This window comes from Mesoplodon mirus (assembly GCF_964341445.2).
Source record: "Mesoplodon mirus genome assembly, chromosome: 6".
NCBI lineage: Eukaryota > Metazoa > Chordata > Mammalia > Artiodactyla > Ziphiidae > Mesoplodon > Mesoplodon mirus.
Genome location: NC_138982.1, coordinates 146,287,626 through 146,303,738, shown reverse-complemented (window position 1 = coordinate 146,303,738; position 16,113 = coordinate 146,287,626). Strand labels below are relative to the sequence as shown.

The 16,113-nt window shown below is 60.6% G+C and overlaps 1 protein-coding gene across 4 annotated transcripts in view; it reads right to left on the bottom strand.

The window, feature by feature from the left end:
- Positions 1-16,113, bottom strand: part of COL18A1 (collagen type XVIII alpha 1 chain) — a 93,822-nt gene that overhangs the window by 37,964 nt on the left and 39,745 nt on the right. For 2 of the 4 annotated variants that reach the window (XM_082624965.1, XM_082624966.1), the window contains exon 1: positions 9,448-10,156. The exons of 1 other annotated variant lie outside the window; for it this stretch is intronic. In XM_082624965.1, coding sequence (XP_082481091.1) covers positions 9,448-10,141 — 694 coding nt within the window. In that variant the 5' untranslated portion in view covers positions 10,142-10,156. Of the gene's footprint in view, positions 1-8,742; positions 10,157-16,113 lie in introns of those variants that run through there. One more of the 4 variants, XM_082624964.1, reaches the window with a different exon arrangement.

The window sequence follows — 16,113 nt, the reverse complement described above, 5'->3', positions numbered from 1 at the left end:
CTCCTCACTGCCCAGTGTCCACACCAGGCGCCACACACAACCGCCCGACCTGGACAGGGCTGCCTGATGGACGACCCTGGCCTCCTCCCTCACCGCCCGTTCACACTCTCGGCCCCACACCGCTCCACCCATCCTCTCAGTTACCCCGTGCGCTTTTGTCCCTCCTCCTCGTGTGGTCAGCGACCCCCCACCAAACGGAGCACCCTCGGCAGCATGGGCCCAGGTTGGGACACAGCCATGGTGCCTGGACCCGCCCAAGCCGTGGGTACAGCATGGACAGTACTGCTTGCCGGGCGTGTAGGGGCCACTAGTGGCCTGGACTGATGATCGCTGGGACCGGGGGTGTCCAGGGCTGGGGGCGGCAGGGCCTACCTGTCCCCTATCTGTACAGGGGACGTGGTCACTGGCCACCCCAGGAGGGGGAAACACCATTGCGAGGAGAGGCCGGTTCACCAGTGGCTTCCCTGAACGCCCACACTGCCGGGCAGAGTGGGGACTTGGGGGCTGTGGTCTGGCCAAGGGCCCCCCCAAGGCCTTTTCTCTCAAGAACCCCCGTAATCTGGGCGCGGTCTCCCTCCAAAATGAGGTCCACGGGGAGATGCTCTCCTAGGAGCGGCTGCTGACGTGTGGCTGTCCTGACCAAGGCGCGGATGAGCCCGCCAGTGTACACGCGACTATGTGTGCAGGGGACAGCGTGGCTGCGTCCGTGCGTCAGTGTGTGGTGGGGGCCTGGAGTCTGGCCCCCGAGCGCAGGGTCAGGCCGACCCGGGACTTCCTGGGACAAAGCAGAGGGAAGAAAAGCTGGACCCCAACTTCCTAGGACAAGCCGTGCCTTTCAAAGAGCACCCTGAGAACAAAATATGAGAAGAGACAAGAGGTGCCCACACAAAGACCAGGGCTTTGGGTACCCGCCAGGCTGGTCCCTCCCAGATAGCGGCATCTCTGCGTGGCTCCGACTTCCCACAATGTGGGCTCCCCCTCAGCCTCACCCTGCCCCTTGCAGATAAGACCCCTATGCAAATGAGAAGTGGGGAACAGCCAGGGCAGTGCAGACAGCAGCATCCACGGAACAGTGGCCTGCCTCAGCGCCTGCCCAGGGTAAATGGTCCCCCTCACAGGGGCAGGGGACCTTCCCCAATACCCTGGGCTCTGGGAGGCCAGCAGTCACTTCCTGCTCAGAGACAGACACTGCTGTCCACCCAGATGGTGGCTGCTATATGGTCCCTTTGTATCAGAAGTGCCCAGGGCCCAAGTGTCCACTCGGGGAGATGCTCTAAGATTAGGAAAGAGGACCCTCACCAGCCTGAGTACCAGTGGCCCCAGTGTCCCAACTCAGCTGCCCCCAAAGTTAAACATGGATGTGCCCCAGCAGCGCCCTTCCTCCCAGGCAGCTAGAACTTTTCCAGATTAATTGAGAACACAAGATACAGCAGCCGTTGACGTCCTGGGCTGGAAGACAATAGCGTGTTATAGGGACAGCCCAGGGACCCCAGAGATGCATGAGCAGTTCCTTTCCAAAGTTCTCCCATTCCCTCTCCATGAAATTCTCCATGGTTCCCATCGGGAGTAGGCCTCCGAATGCCACAGCCCTAAGATCACTGCTCCACTCTCCAATTACAGGCGTCTTGTGCGGGGGAAGTGGCCACACCTCCCTGCAGATCTGGCAGCTGCTGTGCTGGAGGTGCGGCCAGAGGCGCTGGCCCAGCTGTCTCGGGAAGGGAACCAGCACCTCTCCAGAGAGCAACTGCCCAAGCCAAGCTCTGGGAGCTCAGAGGTACGCATTCCTGGGAACACAGTGGGTGGCACCTACATAAGCCAGGGCCCTCTGGTCTGCCACACTTGCTTCAGATCAAGGAATTGGGGACTTGCTAGTTGAAGATAGTTTCCCTTTCAGCAAACAGGCCAGCCAGGATCAAGTGGGATTTAGCCCAGGTACTTAAGGTTGGTTCAACATTTGAAGATCAATTAATGGAATCCGTCACACATCAACAGAATTAAGAAAAATCACATGGTCCTATCATTAGATGCAGAAAAAGCATTTTATAAAATCCAATGCACATTATGATAAAAAACTCTTAATAAACTAGGCATAAAGGTGAACTTCCTCAAGTTGATAAAGACTATCTACTAAAAACCTACCGTGGACTTCATACTTCATGGTATACTTGAAGCTTCCCCACTAAAACCAGGTACAAGGCAAGGATGCCCCCTCTCACCATGCTTTTCACCATCATAGCTAATGCCATAAAACCAGCAAAGGAAATAGTAGCACACAGATTGGAAAGGAAGAAATAAAACTATCAATCTGCAGATGACATGAAAATCAAAATGTAGAAAACCCAAAATAATTACCCAAAAAATACTCCTGGAACTAGTGATAATGGCAAGTCTGTAGGGTATAAGATGAATGTCCAACAGTCAACCGTTTTCTATATACCAGCAATGAACAAGTGGAATTTGAAATTAAAAACACAGTACCATTTACATTAGCACCCCAAGATGAAATATTTATATTTATACCAGGTATAAGTATGACATATATGTATACAAGATCTACATGAGAAAAGCTACAAAACTCTGACAAAAGAAATCAAAGAAGAACTAAATGAATGCAGAGATATTCCATGTTCATGGATAGGAAGACTCAATGATGTCAAGATATCAGTTCTTCCCAATGTGATCTATAGATTCAGTGCAATCCTAATAAAAATCCCAGCAAGTTATTTTGGGGCTATAAACAAGTCAGTTCTGAAGTTTATACAGAGAGGGAAAAGACCAACACACTACTGAAGGAGAAGAACAAAACTGGAGGACTGACAGTATCTGACTTTAAGACTTACTATAAGCTATGGGAATCAAGACACTGTGGTATTGGTGCAAGAGAGACAAACAGATCAATGGAACCAAACAGAAAGCCCAGAAATAGACCCACATAAATACAGTCAACTCATCTTTAATTAAAAAAATCAAAGGCAATACAATGGGGAAAAGATAGTCTTTTCAACAAATGGTGCTAGAAAAAAAAAGAATCTAGACACAGACCTTACACCCTTCACAAAAATTAACTCACAATGGATCACAGACCTAAAGGTAAAATGCAGAACTCCTAGAAGATAACATGGGAGAAACTCTTGATGACCTTGGGTTTGGCAATGACCTTTTAGATACAAAGGTACAATTCATGAAAGAACTGACAAGCTGGACTTCTGTGCTCCAAAAGACACAGTTACAACAATGAGAAGACAAGCCACAGACTGGGAGAAAAAATTGCAAAACACGCATCAGATAAAGGACTGTTATTCAAAATATATAAAGAACACTTGAAACTCAACAATGAGAAAATGAACAGCCTGATTAAAAAATGGACAAAAGATCTGAACAGACGCCTCACCAAAGAAGATATACAGATGGCAGTTAAGGACTTGAAAAGATGCTCCAAATCAGCTGTCATCAGGAAAATGCAAATTAAAACAACGAGGGAATTCCCTGACGGTCCAGTGGTTAGGATTCGGTGCTTTCACTGCCGAGGGCACAGGTTCAATCCCTGGTTGGGGAACTAAGATCCCACAAGCCGTGTGGCTCGGCCAAAAGAATATATATGTGTGTGTGTATATATATATATATATATATATATATATATGTAAAATAAAAAAACAATGAGATATCACTATACACCTATCAGAATGGCCAAAATCTGGAATATAGACAACACCAAATGCTGGAGAGGATGTGGAACAACAGGAACTCTCATTCACTGCTGGTGGGAATGCAGAATGGTGCAGCCAGTTTGGAAGACAGTTTGGTGGTTTCTTACAAAACTAAACATACTCTCACTATAGGAACCAGCAATCATGCTCCTGGGAGTCAAAAACTTATGTCCACACAAAAACCAGCACATGGAAGTTTCTAGGAACTTTATTCATAATTGACAAAATCTGGAAGCAACCAAGATGTCCTTCAGCAGGTGAACAAATAAACTGTGGCCCATCCAGACAATGGAATAGTATTCAGAGCTAAAGAGAAATGAGCTATCAAGTCAAGAAAAGACATGCAAGAAACTTGAATGCATATTTCTAAGTGAAAGAAGCCAATCTGAAAAGGCTACAGGCTGTATGATTCCAACCACATGACATTCTGGAAAAGGCACAACTATGGAGAGAGTAAAAAGATCAGTGGCCGCCAGGACTCGGGGAGGAGGGACGAACAGGTGGGGTGCAGAAGGTTTGTGGGGCAGTGAAAACACCCTTTGCGATACTGTAATGGTGGCTACATGTCATTTACATTTGTCAAACGCACGACGGAACATATAACGCTAAGAGTGAACCCTGAACTCTGGACTCCGGGTGATTGCGATGTGCCAGGGCAGGTTCATCAATAACAACAAATGTACCACTGGTGGGGGTGTTGACAGTGGGGAACTCTCTGGACCTTCCCCTCAAGTTTGCTACGAGCCTAAAACTGCGCTAAAAAAAAGTCTGTTAAAAAAATTAGGCAAATGATAACAAAAGTAAGTAAATATTGCAACCCTGTTATCAGATAAAACAGAATTCAAGATGAAAGGCATTAAGTGGGACAAAGGGGATGGTAATTCTGACAATCCACCGAGATGTGATGAGCCCGGTACCACCCCGTGCACCCAGGACGCATGGCAAAAAGGGGAGAAAGTCCTCATTCACGATGCAGACCCTGGGTCTCTCTCCTGCCCTACTTTCCCATTGAGATGGGACATAACCTCCTCAGTGAGACAACCTGATCACGTGTCCAAAGAACGTCCATCCTGTCCCTTCTGCACACATGGCAGTGGTCACCAAGTCCACACAGCTGTGGGGCTGGGGAACCTCATCTCAGCATCACAGAGAAAACCCACAGAGAACAAACATCTCAGAAACATGCAGGACTGGGAAGCATCCTAAACAAATGGAGAGGTGACCCAAGTCCCTGTGGATGTGCCGACATGTTTACAGCGTTCAGATCTGCGCACACGTCCACCGTGACCAATCACAGCCTCGGGGGATGTTTCTGATGACCTAGGAGGGAAAGTGCCCAAGGGCATCCGAGGAGTCTTTGAAGAAGGCTATGCATTCCAAGTGGGGCGTGTTACCCAGCACCCAAAGCTGCACAGGGGCTCTCGGGCCGCCAGTCATTAACACCGACGTGAACAACTGAGGAACAAAGAACTCGTGGAGGCTGAGCGGGGCCACTGGCCCTCCAGCGACACAGGGAGGCTTCCCAGACCCTGTGCAGGAAGAGGAGACTTTCAGGTGCACAGAACGTGATCCCACGTCCACAAAGCAGGACTCACAAGTACGTGTGGGTGCAGACACGTGCACGCACACGCTATGGCAGCAGAATAATGGGCCCCAAAGATGTGTGTCCCACAACGCCTGGAACCTGTGAGTTGTCGCTGAACTTGGCAAAGGGGACTTTGCAGGTGTGATTACAGTGACGGCACTTGGGATGAGACCATCCAATCTAACCACAAGCTGAGCAGAGAACCTCTCCCCACCAGGACAGAGAGCCAGAGAGACGCAGCCTGAGAAGGGCAGGCGGCACCACTGGCTTTGAAGGTGGAGGGGGGCCGTGAGACAAAGAACATGAGCTGCCTCCAGAAGCTAGAGAAGACAGAAGCCGAATCTGGAGCCCCAGAAGGAGCGCAGCGCTGCAGACACCTTGCTTCTGGCCCAGAGAGACTGATTTCAGACTCCTGACCCCAAAGGTGACAGACTTGTGTTGACTTGAGCCCCTGAGTTTGTGGTCATTTGTCTCGGTGGCCACAGGACACGCACATACCACATGTGTGCAAATCCAGAGACGCCCCGCACAGGGAGCTGTGTCCGGCCCTCCCTCGTGAGGCCCGGACCTTGATGAGTGTCTTCACGACTAGCTCTGGGATGAAGATCTAACACAGGGAGAAGCAGCGGAGGACACAGTGAGAGCAGGGGGGGCCCTCAGGGGCGAGAGAGGCAGGTGCAGGCGGTCCTGGGCCAGCACGTGCACGGTGGCAGGAGGAAGGCCCGCTCTGAGCAATGGCCACTCTGCACTCTCCCTCCTCGGGACTGAGGCCGCTCACCTGCAGAACCTGCCCCTTTCAGCGGGGCCTCCCCCGACACCGCAGGCGCCCCCTCCCCGACCCCAGCTCCGTCCTCGCTCCCAGGGGTCAGCCCCCCCCGCTGGCCCACCCAGCAGGGACCCGGGAGGACCTGGGACGGACGGTGCCCCACCCGCCCGTGTGGAGGCCTCACTCCCCAATCTCTGGGGCCTGAGGGACAAGAGCCCCTCCCGAACAGAGCGCTCTGCCCACGACACCATAGGGAGGGGAGGGGGCCGGGACACACACGGCCCACCATGGACCGGCCCGGTCTGCCAGGCAGGGGGCGGGCACGGCTCAGGGGCCCAGCCTGACCGCAGACACCGACGGAGCTGGCGGGGCCTTGGTGGCGGCAGCCGCCCTCCCCTCCCCTCCTGGCCACACGGTGCTGGGGGCCCCGCATGGGGGTCCCTCCCAACCACCTCCCCGAGCCCCACACCGCTGGCTGCGCATCCCCCCAGCCGCCAGCTGGCGCCAGGGAGGAAGCAGGTCCAGGGGGAGGCGCTGTGATGGGCTGGACAGGGCCGCGGCCTCAGGCTGCTGTGCACCCATCCACGCCCCACCGGCCACTGTGAGGTGAGGGTGCCCGTCTGTCCTGGGGTCCGCCACCGCCCTGCAGGACACACTTGAGAGCAGGGACGCAAGTGGTGGTACCGCGGGGGTGCGGGGCCCCTGCGGGCAGCTCTGCTGGGGCCTGGGAAGGAGGCAGCGCCCGCGGCTCGGGCCTCGCCCACCCCGCCCCACGGCCGGCACAAGCAGCCCCAGGACCTCACTTGGCCAGAGCCAGTTTCATCCCAGGGCCGCCCTCCCCGGTCAGGCCTCCCCCCTCCGCCTGCCCCTCCCCCACTGCACACAGGGCTGGCCCAAGGGACTGGCAGGGGGCAGAGGAGGGGAAGGGCACTCCAGCCCTGGCCCCGTGGGACACCCCCGGCCAGGCCACAGCCAGCAGGGTCCCTGGTGTGGTGGACGTCCGAGCAGCCGACAGAAGAATCCCGCAGGCTCCTGCTTTGAACACGGCCTCAGGCCGCGGCCCACGCCCAGTGAGAAGTCCCCTTGAGGCCGCTCCCCAGACCGGGCCAGCTGCGATCAAGGAAATTCCACACCCTGTGCAGCCCTCCCTGGGCCCTGTCGGCACGAGGCCCATGCTGCACCGGCCCTCGGCCCCGGACCCACCGTTGCTGAACCCCCAACCCAAACGGGACCTGGGCCCAGCAGCAGGATGTGTGTGCCCAGGGCTCTGAGCGGGCAGGCCTGGCCCGTCCCCGCTCCCCGCCCCTGCCCTGTGGAGGCGGGCCTTTGCGTGGCCCCGGGGACCCTCCTGGCAGGACACCTCCCTGCGGTGCTGCCCCTGCCCCACGCACGTGGTTGGGGACAGGGCAAGGCTGGCTGGGGGACGCGGCACAGAGGCTGGAGGGGCCCGGGCTGGCCCAGCGTCGGGTGTACCGGGCACTGACGGCGTGGAGGGTGAGGGAGCACGCAGCTCACTGAAGACCCCGCCCTCGGCGTGAGATCGATGCCCTCCGTGCCAACAGCCCGGGCAGGCCCCTGCCCCCACCCTCGGCCCGGCCCTCAGGGACAGCCACAGGGCCCATGGGCTCCTCATGCGCCAGGCCCTCCCAGAGAGGACCCTGCCCGGGCTGTTCCTCGGACACCCTCCTGGCCATCCTGCTCACACGCAGGGCTCAGTCCCCATCCGTCTGTCTGCAGAGGCCATGGTCCCGCCTCCCTCTCCTTCCCAGCCCTTGCTTTGCTTCTTCCTGGGGGTGGGCACCACCCGTCATGGGCACTGGTTCCTGCCCTGTCGCAGCCTGGGCACCAGCAGCCACCTCCTTGCTGCATCCCAGGCCTGGCCAGGGCATCACCCGTGCACACCCCTCAGGGGCCCAGCAGAGTGACGCCCCCTCTCGGGGTCCAGTGCCGGTGGCTAACCCCCACTGGCCCAGCTCCGAAGCCCAATGACTTCAGAGACCAAGGCGTGGGTCAAGGCTGCTCCCCATGGCACCACAGTCGGGGTGGGGGTTACCAGTACACACACAGCAGGGCACGGATGGGCCCGCAGGTGCAAACGGGCAGCAGGCTCCGCTCAGGGGCCCAGCCACACCAAGGATGCAGAGGCAGCTGGTGGGCCCTAGGAGGCTGCGGCGGCCCGTCCCTCTCCCCTACCAGCCACGTGGTGATGGGGCGAGTCCATGTGGGGGGATGTGGCCCCCAGGAGGGAGTGGCCCTTTTGCTGCCCCGGGGTGGAGAGGCTCTGGAGCTCACGGACCAGCTGGGGGGCCCCCGTGAGCCCCACAGACTCACTGGCCGCTAGATGGTCAAGACCTCTCGACCTTAAGAGCAGCAAGCTCCCCCGTCCCTTCCGCCCCCTCGACCGTGCAGGCTGGGCACAGTGGCTGGGAGCAGCGGGCAGAATTCGGTGGGAACTCCTGTCGCCGTCCTGTGCCTTGGTTCCCCCTCTGCAACAGGCGTGTGGCAGGCGAACTCAGGGCGTGGGGGACCTGCCGTCACGCACAGAACCTCTGGTCTCAAGCACGCCTCTCGGCCTCCCCAGGCCTCAGCCTGCCCCCTAAAGGAAGCAGCGCACGCTGTCCAGCCTCCCGAGGGCGCTCGCCCAGCTGGACCGACGGGAAGGCGGGCGGCGGGCCGGCCGTTACCTGCAGGCGGCCCAATGAACACGCAGCGCCCGTCCTCGCGGGCCGGGAGCGAGGCACAGGGGAACGGCAGCCCGCGGCCGTCCAGGCGGCTCCAGCACGCGTCCTCCAGGGCCTCGCAGAACTGGCGGCAGGGCGGCGGGCCGGGCAGGGCACCGGGGCCACAGGGGGGGGCCAGCAGCAGGCAGAAGAACCAGGCCAGGAAGCGGTGACAGTGGGTCTGGAGCAGCGCCCCCCAGGCCCGGACCGCGGCCTGTACCTCCTCGCCGCTCGCGTGCTGGAGGTGGTTGGGCAGCCAGAAGCGCCCGATGCCCAGGTGGCCGCAGAGCGCCAGGGAGGGCAGCAGGGGCAGGCAGCGGCCGGCAGCCCCCAGCAGTGAGGAGTTGTCAGCGAGACCAGGCCCCGCAGGATTAGCCACGTGGGGAACCCAAGCACCCCTGTCCCCACTTAGAGCCAAAAGTGCGGCGTGAGACAGCTTGGAGGGGTGAGAGGAGAGAGCCCAGGGGGCAGCGTGCGCTCCCGGGGAGCCCGTCACCAGGGCAAGCGGAGGAGGCGTGCGCGTGCGGTCATCAGAGCGTTGGTGCTGCTGGCCGGGACGGGCTGCCGCGGGCAAGAGTCCCTCGCTGTCCAGCTCCTGGGGCCACCCTGGGGGCGGCTGGCTTCCCTGGGGAGGGGCCCCGGCCCGCGAGGAGGACACAGAAGCTCTACCTGAGGATGGCGGTGGTACCGCAGGCTCCCCGAGCAGGGCCCGGGGCCTGTCCAGGGAGGGCGGCGGCTGGGTGGGCGCTGGCAGGGTGCCGGCCTCGGTCCTCTGGGTGTCCGGAGAGCTCGGGGCCCCAGTGCTCAGCCAGAGAGTGGTCCCGTCATCCTGGGGGCCGCTGGAGGGTCCAGGGGTGGTGAGGGGGTCCGTGGGGTTCTCGGGGCCTGGCGTCCCTGCCGTGGTGGAGCTCTTGGTGGGGGTGGTGTCGTCCCACAGCTGGACGAAGCTCCGGATGCCCAGAGCCACGTTGAGGATCTTGGCTCCGACGCCGGCAATGTTCTCCTCCTTTGTGTCTGGGCTCACAGTGGAGGCCGCCGAGGGGACAGCGGTGGCCTGGCCCTGGCCCACCTCCGGCCTCTCCAGAGGCGGCTCGGGGCTGGCAAGGGCTTTCCACTGCTGGGTGGGGTCATCCTGGGGGGCCACGTGCGTGGTGGTGTCCTCTGTGGGCCGCACAGGTGAGGTGTCCTCTGTGGGTCGCACAGGTGAGCTGCCCGGGGGCTTAGAGGCCAGTGTGACCGTGGACCCGGCAGTGCCAGCGGGCCACAGCCAGGACATCAGGTCGGCCCGGGCGGGCGTGAAGCAGCAGACGAGCAGCAGCAGCAGGCCGCAGTGGCCGCAGTGGCCGCGGGGCTCCGGAGCCATCAGGCTGTGCGCACCACGGAGCAGCGGGCGGCCTCTGCTGTCCCGAGGCGGGCCCGCCCCCGCCCCCGCCCCCGCCCCCGGGCCCGCGGCCAGCTCCCCTCCCCCTCCCGCCTCCCTGCTCTCAAGGAGGGAAACAGACGGACGCGCGCCTCTACCCAAGGTGACAGGCCCCCTGGAAAACTCCTCACACCTAGAAGCAGCCACAGACGCTCCCTCCACCAGAGGCCAAGGGGCGGCCCTGTCGGAGGACTTCCCAGCTCCCTCCCCGGGCCCTCCCAGACTGCCGCGAGTCCCTGCTCTGGAGCGTGGGCACGCATGGGCTCCGGGCCAGCACCCCGCGGTCCCCTCCAGGGCGGGGGTGCTCCTGGGTGCTCTGGAGCTTTGGGAAGGACCCTCCTCCTCGCCCTGCAGCCTGCAGAGCCCAGACCCAAGAGAAAGCGCCAGGCTCAGGTCCTCGGGGCGTCCGTCCTGCGCGTGGTTGGGAGCCTCAGGACACTGGGGTACAGCCCCTGGCCCCCCCGTGCCCACGATGCTCTGCACTTGGAGCTTCTCTGACTGAGAACAGCCTGGAAGCCTGGCCTCAAGCCACGGCTCTGGGGCAAAGCTGGAGCTTAGAAACCACTGGATTCGCTGTGAGTCCATCCTTCTGTTGCAGCTGCTGCCCTGAGATGACAGCGTCCAGTCCCCTGGGGCCTGCTCAAGTCACCTGTTTCGCAGCCTGCCCAGCTCTGTCCCCCAACAGACGCCCGGCCGCCCTCCCCCCAGCTTTCGCTCTTAAAACCTGCTCAGACGCACCAGCCCTCTGTCTCACGGGCTGGTACCACGCTCCCCGGCTGACCCTGACAGTGTCCGAGTTCTCATCAGCGCTTAGCTGAGGCCTGGGGGAGTTGCTGATGAACTCCTGAGAATTGCTCCAAAGGGACCGAGCACAGCAGTTGGGAAGCGACAAAAGGCAGAGGAAGATTAGGGACTCGGTGAGACCAACGGTACACAGACAGACAGAGGTCCCCCCTGCCACTCCCACACCTCAGAGCTCAGCCCGTGTGCAGGGTGGGTGACTGGGGGATAAGCCCTTCACGCAGCCCCCGGGCGCCAGCCTCCTCCAGACATCACTGGGCGCCCCTTCCGGGGGTGTCCCACTCTGCGGACCGCTCCGGAGGCCGGGTTAGCCTGGCCGGCCTGCAGCTGGACTTTTCCCACCGAGCCCCGACTCCTTCCCTTCATAAAACTTCAGACGACACAATCCCTCTGTCCAAAACACTATCGGATGCTGCCCCATGGCCTGAAGTCCTGCCAGCACCTGCTTCGGGCTTTGGGGAGAAGGCCCGGGCACCGGGAGCAGCCTTGCCTGGGACTCGCAGCCTGTGCGGGTGTCTGACCTGGACGATAGCTGCTCCCTCCCCACCTGGCGCCTGCAGGGACCCAGCTCACGCCTTCGCTGTGGCAGGCACACTGCGTGGTAAGGAAACCTCGGCCCGGAGACCAGAGGCTCTGGGTCACGGCCCAGGAGAGGGGGGTCCCGAGTGGAATCCAGGCGGTCTCTACACACACACACACACGCCTGCACACGCCTGACACTCGCTTGTGTTAACACATGTGTTCCCTCCCGCAGGCTCACATCATCACATGCACCCTCACACATGCACGGGTCTCACCACACGTTCCACGTTAGACCCCACGCGTGCCCTGCATGCCAGCCACCCCTTCTGTCTGAGTCCCCTTGGAAGCCCGTCCTCTCCAGGGTGTGGCAGGGACCCCAGCTCAGGATGCCGAGGATGCCGTCGACGAGCACGGGCCAAAGGGCAGAGCTGGGCTGCTTGGGATCAGAACCCACGTTTCAGGACAGCTGAACAGCGGGTCCCCTCTCGAAAGGCGGGGGGCACCCTGTAAGCCAAATCTTGGTCCCACCATCCAACCCGGAATTCTTAGAAACGCCTAGAGAACAGTCTCTTGCTAGTCACTGCCGCTAATGTGATTTTATGCCTAAAAGTCTCTGGAAAATCTCAGGGCAGATATTCCAAAGGCCCTTCCCCTCCTCCAAGCACGTCCCGGAGAGGGACCCTGGGCCCTTTTGAGGCAGAGCCCCTGAGCCCATCAGGGTGGGGCCGCCCTTGTCCCCCGACGGCCCCGGGCCCTCAGTGACTCCCTGGGGGCCACTCGCCAGCCCCCAGCCCTTCATTCACTCGCTCAACTCACGCTTCCCGGGAGAGCCAGGAACGCGGAACCGCGGGGCAAAGGGGGATGGTAGCTGTGACCCCACTGCACTGAGCGACACACCACCATCCAGTGGGCAGCCCCCGCCCTCCCCGCTCCAGACCACACCCTTCCTGCCCACCTTCTGGAGGCCCACCTTCTGGAGGCTGCGGTCACTCCCCGGCACTCCTAGAACGTCACACGTCCACCTTCTCTGGAAAACGTCAGCACAGCTCTGCCCAGGACTTGGCTCCCATCAGGAAGCAACCTGCCGAGGTGCTGGTCCGTGAGGCTCCCTGCACACATGTGCCCACACGTGCCCACACGTGCACAGGCTCGCATGCACGTGTGCACACATGTGCACATGCACACACACACACGTGCGTAGCCCCACATGTGCACACACTCACATGCACACTCACACGGACACTGCAGCATTCAGAAAGCCTGAGGTGTAGACCAGGCTCCCCCAGCAGGCTGCGGCTGCAACAGGACCCCTGCCCAGGCCCAGTCCCTCAGGGACACACGGGGCTCTGGTCCATCCGTGCGCAGGGTCCTGTCAGCACTGGTCCCTATGGCGTCTGTGCTCTTTGTGGAGGCTGGATCATCTCCCATCACTCATGGGGATGGAGGCGGAGGGGAAAATGGGTTTCGAGGGAACCCATCTGAAAGCCCACTGGGTCAGGTGACTTCTTTCTGAAGCACGTTGCTCTCCAAGGCCGGGCCCAGAGCGCCCTCAGCCCTCCTCAGAATCGCCACAAACGCTGTGCTGAGGAACGACCCAGGCCCCCCAGGTAAGGTGGCCCCTGCAGATGTGCCCCCCACCGTGTACAGAGTGGTCCCTCGGTCCCTGGTCATGCCCCCACCCATTCATCCTCATGCCCTTGAGGGAGAGGGAGCGGACGAGACGCTGAGGGGTGCACAGGCGGGCGCGTCCAGGCCAACATGCCCTCACCAGCCCCCAGCGGTGACCTGGCCTTTCCCCCCTCTGCCCACCGCTCAGGGTATCACAGAGGCATTTCCGTGCAATCTGAGACGTTTCGTGGTGCCTCGGCGCTGCCCAGTCAGAACTAGGGAGCACAGCCTCCTCTGGCCCTCCCAGCCCTCCACCCGGAGCAGCCCCGGGGCCCAGGTTCCCAGGTCCCAGCCTCCTTCCTGGCGGGGACTTGGCCAGCTTCCCTGCGGCTCCTCAGGCCAGATTAGAGAGCAGAGGCCCAGGTCTCAAGGGCACTCGCCCCATCGCCTCGGGGCTGAAGTGGACCCCCCACTCCCCCACCCTGTGTGCCCTGCCCAGGGTTCCCAGCCGCTCCTGACAAGGAGCACGGAGGCCATGTCCTCAGTTACTTCACGGGCAGCTCAGGAAACAAACCAGCCCCTAATCACACACCCCCAGGCAGCATGTGCAGACGGGTGGGTCCCCGTGGAGCCCAGAGCATCCTGGGACCCCGTGGGCCCCTTCGTCACCCTCAAGGGTCTGTGGTCTCCCTTCGGGTTTCACTTAGGAGAACAGCCGGCAAAGGGCTGTCCAGCTGACCACGGGCTGCTCAGCAACATCTAAAGCCTTCCTGGGCTCCTATGACCTTGGGTCACTCTCTAGTCATCCCCTGGTAACCTGGGCACTGGTGTCGGTGGGGACAGTGGCGCCTGAGAGGCCAGCCCCTTGGAAGCCATCGCGGGGGCTCCCTGCATACAGTGACTCCGTGCGGGGCAGGCCCCTCGTGGGACCCTGGCCAAGAAGCCACCTCCCGTGGGGCCTGAGGCTAAAGGTCCCTCTGCCCTGAGGACTGGCCCTCCCCCGAAGGAGCTGAGCTCTGTCCCGGGCCCTCCAGCCAAGTTTGGCCACGGGGGTTCCAGGAGTCTGAGCATCTACCTGGCCCTGGAGGACCCTGAGGGCACTGCCCCACCAGGAAGTGGCCTCGATGTCCATAGACCCATGCGTGGGCTCGCCACTGCCTGCCACCAGCCAGCTGGGCTCAAACCTCAGAAGCAGGCAGCAGCTCGGCACCCAGGTGGGATGGCCTCTGGGGAAGGCTGAGATGCATCCGGGAAGACGCATGCATTGATCTAAGCTCCCAGAGCGGCCCCCGGAGGACCCCCTGACCACATACAGGTGCCCAGAAGGGGAAAAGCCCCCAGCTGCCCAGAGTGCCGTCCTCTGAGGACCCGTGGCAAGTCCTGCCCATGCAAGGAGCCCTGGGCCCCCAGCACCCAGTTCAGGAATGACCGGGACCCAGGAATTCCTGGTGAGCTGGGAATTCACCAGGTCCAGGACCAAAGGCCAAGGACAGCGCAACTGCTGCTGGGGTCTCCATCCGGCAAACTCTTACACATCCCTCAAGACCCCATCCCCTGTGCTTGCTGTCCTGCGGCTCCCAGACAGGGCTCGCTGTTCTTGCCTTGGGTCCTGCCTTGGTGACGACGCCCCACCCCTCGATGGTGTGGTAGCTTCTGTGCTTTGTTAACCTGGTGTCCACCCGTACTCACATTTCATGCTGCGTCCCTGACTTAAGGCAAGTTCTCCTGCGTGGGTGGGTTCCTCCTCCCACCCAGCCCTCCCCATGCCTGCAGAACTGTCTCTGGTGGCTGAAAACTCCCCTGGAGGACATCGGATTTCTGTCTGAAGGCTCCTGGATACTATCCAACACAACAAGGGTAATTTAAATTATAGAAGAGAATTCTAGACCCAGAGGAGACATGCGGGTGGCACTGGCAATAACAAGGGGGCTTTCTCTTTCTTGGGAATGAACTGGCCACAACTCCTGTAGATGCCTTGTAGGTGCCAGGTGACCCCTAGCAAAGCTTTGGGTGGATTGCCGATGCCCCTTCTCCCCTCGCGCCCGCACTCCTCCCACGCCGCCTTCCTGGAAGGCCCCCCCCTCCTCCACCCACGACACACACAGCGGCTCGTGGCCCAAGCCAGCGAACACCTTCACCCGTTAATTCACCCCAGGGCTCGCCAGGTGCACGGGTGCACGTGCGTCTATAGGTGTGTGTTTGTGTCTCTCTGATGGGCGTGTGATCACGTCTCTGTGTGCGTGCATGTGCATGTCTGTGTACACACACGTGTGCACACATCTTGGATCTGTGCCCACATGCGTCCACTCACTCCCGTGCACACAACTGTCTCTGGGTTCCTGGACGCCAGGGAGGCTGCAAGAAAGTCCTGCCAGGCCAGGGTTTGCTGGCCACCCCCTGGGGTCTGCATTACTCGGGGACGGGGGTTAGGACTTGCTAACTTGTTAGCCAAGGTTTGCACGTTCTCGGAATGACGTCCCAAAGCCGCAAATGTCTAAGCCGCTCCCTCAAACACCTGCCTTGGCCTCCCCACGGGCACCCGGGCGCCGGCCTCATCAGACAGGTCTCTCTGGCTCAGGATCACTCCCCCTACAAGCACGGGCGGAGGTGGGGGGGCGAGGGGCTGGCCACCCCTTCCGAGAGGACCCAGCACCCTAAACTTCCAGAAGGTTCTGCCCTCCTGCTGCGGGGAGACCCGCCCGCCTCCGGACCTCCCTCCGGTCCGCCTCCAGCCCCGCCTCCAGCCCCGCCCTGCGCTGTGTTCCGTGTGGCCCTTCTGGTTTGGATTCCTGAACAATGTGGTCTTTTATTTTCATTTTTTCAAAAGCACAAAACACCCTCACGTGAGCAGAGCAAGTCCGAGGAGCAAAGCGGAGAGCGCGTCCAGGACTGAGGCCTCAGGCTGTGAGCGCAGAGGGCGGCCTCGTCTGCCCGGGGCTCAGGGATGCTGCCACGGGGGCCTCAGCCATCCTGGGCCCACGGCG